The sequence below is a fragment of the Erpetoichthys calabaricus genome, chromosome 4 (assembly GCF_900747795.2).
Source record: "Erpetoichthys calabaricus chromosome 4, fErpCal1.3, whole genome shotgun sequence".
Lineage (NCBI taxonomy): Eukaryota > Metazoa > Chordata > Cladistia > Polypteriformes > Polypteridae > Erpetoichthys > Erpetoichthys calabaricus.
In genome coordinates this window covers 43,445,646-43,451,387 of record NC_041397.2, presented here as the reverse complement: position 1 = coordinate 43,451,387, position 5,742 = coordinate 43,445,646, and the positions used below count along the sequence as shown (strand labels likewise).

Here is a 5,742-nt window from a genome sequence, read left to right as displayed (position 1 = left end):
AGCCATTCATTCCCTGCTGCAGTTCATCCACAGTGAGGATCTGATCTCACTCATGTATGATAGCTGTATTTGCCAGCCTCATGTCCAGACAAAGTCTAATCTCCTTGCCAGACTTAGGTACTATTCACCCATAGAGTTCCACCAAGTACCGGTTCAATGATATCTAGTTGTAATAACTCTCTGATTTTAGCTTCCACTGCCTCTTGGAGATGAAATGGCATGCACCGCAGTGGCTGGGTTACTGGTGTCACAGTTTCATCAATGTGCAACCTGATTTGTTTTGTATTGAGCTTACAAACCCGTTTCTACAAAGCAGGATGTTGTTGCTGTATCTGACTTTTAATATCTGTCACGCTAGCTATGTTTACTCCAACTTTAAGAACACCTAGTCTTATAGCAGTCTCCCTACCTATGAGGGGTTCTGCCTCCACTCCCTCCCTCCACTTATTACTGAGAATTCTGAGAAGTGAGAATGCTGAGCATTCAGCATGGGAGCTGTGTTTTCCTATTTTCGCTTTCACAGGTGAAAGTTCCTTTAACAGGCATGGTTCTTTTGATGCATATGTATACAGTCTTCTCTTAGTTCTCAAGTAAAGGCATTTGATCTTGTTCATTTAAGCATTTCCCATGTTGCTTCATCTATAACATTAGTTGTTACTCTTGAATCAACTAACATGTTTAAATTGACCCCATCAACTAAAAATATAATCACTTTCTTTGTTATCTGAATCCACACATTTAAAACTCTGTCTTACAATGCCTTTAGACTTACACATTTTGGCAAAATGGCTCTTGCCATTACATTTTCTGCATTCTTGCACTCGTGCAGGACATGCTGGATCCTTTGCAAAATGATCTCTCTTGCCACACCAATAACATATTTTATCCTTTATGTCCTTATCTTGCTTCTGTTGTCATTTCTCATATTTTCCATCCTTTCTTGTAACAAATTGCAATGTTTCCTTCTTTTTAGAATTTTCATTAACACAAATGCAGTTCCACACATTTATACTGTTCTGCTATCTCAAGTGACAATGTTAGCGTGAACTTTGAGCCCTCTTCTAGCAACTTCCTCCATACATATTCTGAAGTACACTTGTTTAATACTCTGTCCCTGATTTGATTGTCTCTATCACCCTTGAAACCACAACCTTCAGCGGCTTGCCTGAGCTGTGTAACAAACTGTTGAATAGTCTAACCTTGCTTGTGAGTCAGCTAGTAGAAAGCTTCCCTTGCAAAAGCCATGTTCACCAGGGGCATGAAATAAGCATTTAACACAGCTACTGCTCTGTTGTAATCCACCAGTAGAAAGTAGAAAATATATCATCCACATCCAGACCAACATAGTGCTTTTAAGTTTGTTGTTATTTGTTTTGTTATTTCCAATTCATTATCTGTTAAAATTAGTCCTTAGATGCTATATTTCTAGCCATCTTGTCCAGCATGGACAATGTTGTTCCTTGTAGAAACGTGGCAAAATCCAGGTGATTACTTACAACTAAATCTGCTTACCCCCGCTGGTTACAGTTACCTGTCTAAACCCTGTCTGACGGGCCAAGGAGGTGGACTGGTGGTGGTTCAGCGTGATTGTCTTAAAGCAACTATTGTTGATTTTCACAACATTACATCTTTTGAATATCTGGTTGTTAAAATCACTGGAAAGGCTTCGCTGCACATTATATTAATCTATAGACCTCCTAAGCTTCAACTGGATTTTTTCTCTGAACTTTATCAAATACTCACTCTTGTCTGTGGCATGTCTACTGCTGTTATTTTACTTGGTGACCTTAATATTGGACTGCCAATACTGATGCTCTGTGCAAGACAGGACAGAGCTGACTATACTTCCTTAGAAGGCTGGCGTCTTTCAATATCTGCAATAAGATGCTGCAGATGTTCTATCAAATGGTTATGGCGAACGTCCTCTTCTACGTGGAGGTGTGCTGGGGAAGCAGCATAAAGAAGAGGGATGCCTCACGCCAGGACAAACTGGTGAGGAAGGCAGGCTCTATTGTAGGCATGGAGCTGGACAGTATGACATCTGTGGCAGAGCAACGGGCGCTGAGCAGGCTCCTGTCAATCATGGAGAATCCACTGCATCCACTGAACAGTATCATCTCCAGACAGAGGAGCAGCTTCAGCAACAGACTGCTGTCACTGTCCTGCTCCACTGACAGGCTGAGGAGATCGTTCCTCCCCCACATTATGCGACTCTTCAATTCCACATGGGGGGGGGGGGGGGGGGTTTCTGGTAGACAGTAACATTATACAATGTTATTGACTGTTATACCTGCCTCGCACTCTCCACCTTGCACTTTTTAACTTGCACTGTGTTTTTATCACTCTTTAATTAATATTGTTTTTATCAGTAGGCTGCTGCTGGAGTATGTGAATTTCCCCTTGAGGATTAATAAAGTATCTATCTATCTATATATTCGATGATGGGGATACCCCAAAATTCACGAAATTGTTAGATTGTACAGGAGTTTGGTGTAGTTATCAACTATGCCACTAGGTATCTTAAGCCTACAGTCTTGTTAATCAGTCTGCCAAGTGCCAGTATTTGATAGGGCTCAGAATAATATGCCACTAGCTCAAAGATCATATCGACGTTTTCATTTAATACTCTAGTCTTCCAAGTTCCATAATGAAACTCAAAGCAAACAAACATTTAGGTATATAGCACTGTCACGAGGATCTCTCTCCTTCCCTGTGTCCGAGGCTTTGCTATTAACTTTCAAATATTCTTAAAAATCACTTTTTGTTTTTGCATTCTAGATCAGTGTTTTGACCTTCCTGTGACTGACTCTTCTGTCCTCTGTGCAATACTGATATCTTAAGCTGATGGTTAAATATGGAAGACCTCACCGTTCAAAGGGGCCTGCTGTTTGATTAAAAAACAAATGCATGTAGATCAAGCATTTTGATTTGGGGTAATCTGCAATTTTTATTGTACCATCCTACAGAAAACCTGTTTTATCCACTTAAATGGCTTATGTTCTGTAAATGGTGCGTGAAAATTCCGTTTAAATACATGCATGGTTTCACTTGACAGGTTCCAGGATGTAACAAGTTTGGCACTCTTGTATGACCCCTCCTACTTTTTAATAGTAGCAATAATAATAAAACCATATATACAACAACAACATTTGCCCAAGAGACCCAGCTCCATCTCCAATTATTTGTAGAAATTCCGAAGGAACGCGATGCTAAACAAATATATTAGAAACGAAAGCAGTGCGTGTGCTCAAACTTCAAGCATTTCAGAAGCGATCGCTTGGTGAGTTTTTAAGTTGTCTAAATGATGAGAATGAAAAAATCAAACTTGATTTGTCTTTTGTAGCCAGAGTATACTATTAATTTGTTTATCCCTGAAAAAAATATTATTCACAAATTTTCTTTTTTTTTTCAGAAAACAAAAAAATGCAGTCCTTCAACACATCACTCTCAACGCCCGACTTTTTCTTGGAAGGTTTCTCTGGATTAGAAGTTTACTATCACTGGGTTTCCCTTGCCTTCATTATTATATTTTCTTTCGCCATTATAGGAAATATTACAATAATATATGTCATTAAGCTTGAGGAAAATCTCCACACGCCGATGTACATTTTCCTTTGTGTTTTGGCTATAATTGACATCGGCTTATGTGTTTCCACAATTCCGAAGATTCTACAGATAGTTTTGTTTAATGTCCACACTATCTCCTTTCATGCATGCTTTTTCCAAATGTTCATCGTTCTGTGTCTGAGTGCGATGGAATCCGGTGTACTGGCTGCGATGGCTTATGACCGTTATGTTGCCATCTGCAATCCTTTACGTTACACCTCCATCCTTACGCCGGCCTCTATTGCTAAAATCCTACTTGTGGTTTTTCTTCGATGTATAATTTTAACTGCAATGTTCCCTGTCCTGGCGTCAAGGTTGCCTTACTGCTCGAATGTTGTCCATCAGTGCTACTGTGATCACATTCCTGTTGCGAGACTGTCCTGTGCTGATATCACACTAAATAATATTTACGGGCTTTTCGTTGCCTTCATGGTAGTGGGTATGGACCTTGTGTATATTTCATTTACTTATTTTATGATTATTAGAGCTGTATTAAAACTGGCATCCAAAGCAGCGCGTGTCAAGGCTTTCAGTACTTGTGGCCCTCATTTTATTGTTATTTTGTATATTTACATAAGCTCTCTGTCTACATATTTAATTAACAGGTTTGGACAAAATCAGTCTCAGCAAGTAACTGTCATATCAACTATTTTCTATCTTATTATGCCGTCGGTGTTAAACCCATTTGTTTATGCGATACGAGCTAAGGAGATTCGTGAAGGATTCATGAAACGCTTTCTTAGGAAAACGATCTGCCGAAAATAATAGTAATTATTTAAAATTATAGACACTCATGGATGATTATAATACTGTTATAAAGAAAAACGGAAAAGTATGAAACATAACGGATTCTTCAGGAGCTGAATACTCGAAACTTTAATAACCATATTAAATTTCAAAATTCCATTCGTTTGCTTAACGTTTATGGAAATTATGAAGATGAGGTAAGCCGAATGTCATAGTGTACAGCAGTGCTTTCCTCTGTTTTAATCCATTCGTTAGTAAATCCGCTTTGATAGAATTCAATGAGGCAGGGTCGGTGTCAATGCCGCGACGGCACACGGCCATAGCAGAGCATACTGGTGGAGCGCAGCTTCTCTATGGGATGCTCAGTGACTGAGATGTACTGTTTATCGGCCAAAGAAGCAAATTTGCAGTAAGATACTTTGCATTAAGACTTTTACAAATATCTTGTTTTGGGTTGTCATGCAAAGGTGTAGCGAAACGTTTGTAATAGTTTCTGAATCAAAAAACGAAGTATCAGTAGTAATATCCGTACAATGCCGTGCTGTAATGTTTTCACTTATGTGCGTATCAGAGCGCAGGACATGAACCTTGGATTGAGACTCCAAACAGCTACAGTATTACAGAAAACAAGATCAAGGGACAATTGCTATAGGGCTAAGCCGACAACACGCCACTATACAGTAGATATCGGACTAAAATGGACACAAAGGAGTATGGCATTTGCTATGAAAAAAACAAGCACGTGCTAATATGGTTTACGTTGAATTTGCTTACTGACAGGGCTGCTGTTGCCTTGTGTGACGGACTTGTAAGATTTTTATTAATAGCTTCGCATTAGCAAAGTGCATTGATCTTGATCTCTTTTTTGCCGTACAGATGTGGAGTGCGAGCTGCTCAAGATGTTTCTTAATCTGGTGAATGCGAGGATATAAAAAGTTCTATAAAATGACATCTTTTGGAGGCTTTTGTAAAAAGATTGCGTATCTATGAAGCAATCTGTAAACTTCAAGAACATAGATTTATTTTGCTTATTGGAAATGTGATTTAAGTTTCGTTTATTTATGTTATTTATTTATTTTATTTTTTGTAAATGTTTTGAGTAGTGTGGTTATCATTCTTACCGTTGTTATCGTTTAAATTGAAACGTCTGTACCAAATGAAAGAAAAACGAGAACTTTAAAATAAAAATATAAGAAGTGGAATATATGTTTATTATACTTTTGTTGTATTTTTATGGTTGTTCCGTCTCTGTCTTTTATCATTCAACAGCCTAAACACTATATGTGTACATCTGTGATTTCTTTCCATCTTGCTTTCTTCTAAAATTATTTTTAGGATTGCTGTTAATAAATACAAGGTATAGTAAAAACGTATTATTTATTTTGACCC

The 5,742-nt window shown here is 38.3% G+C and overlaps 1 protein-coding gene across 1 annotated transcript; it reads left to right on the top strand.

The window, feature by feature from the left end:
• Positions 1-3,417: 3,417 nt before the first annotated feature.
• On the top strand, positions 3,418-5,519 carry LOC114651039 (olfactory receptor 52L1-like). The gene has a single exon (XM_028800994.2). The coding sequence runs from the start codon at positions 3,424-3,426 to the stop codon at positions 4,369-4,371; it is 948 nt and encodes a 315-aa protein (XP_028656827.2). The 5' UTR covers positions 3,418-3,423; the 3' UTR covers positions 4,372-5,519.
• The last annotated feature ends 223 nt before the right edge of the window (positions 5,520-5,742 follow it).

Bases quoted from the DNA above. Each gene is read 5' to 3' on its own strand.
- LOC114651039 (XM_028800994.2), top strand. From the start codon at position 3,424: ATGCAGTCCTTCAACACATCACTCTCAACGCCCGACTTTTTCTTGGAA.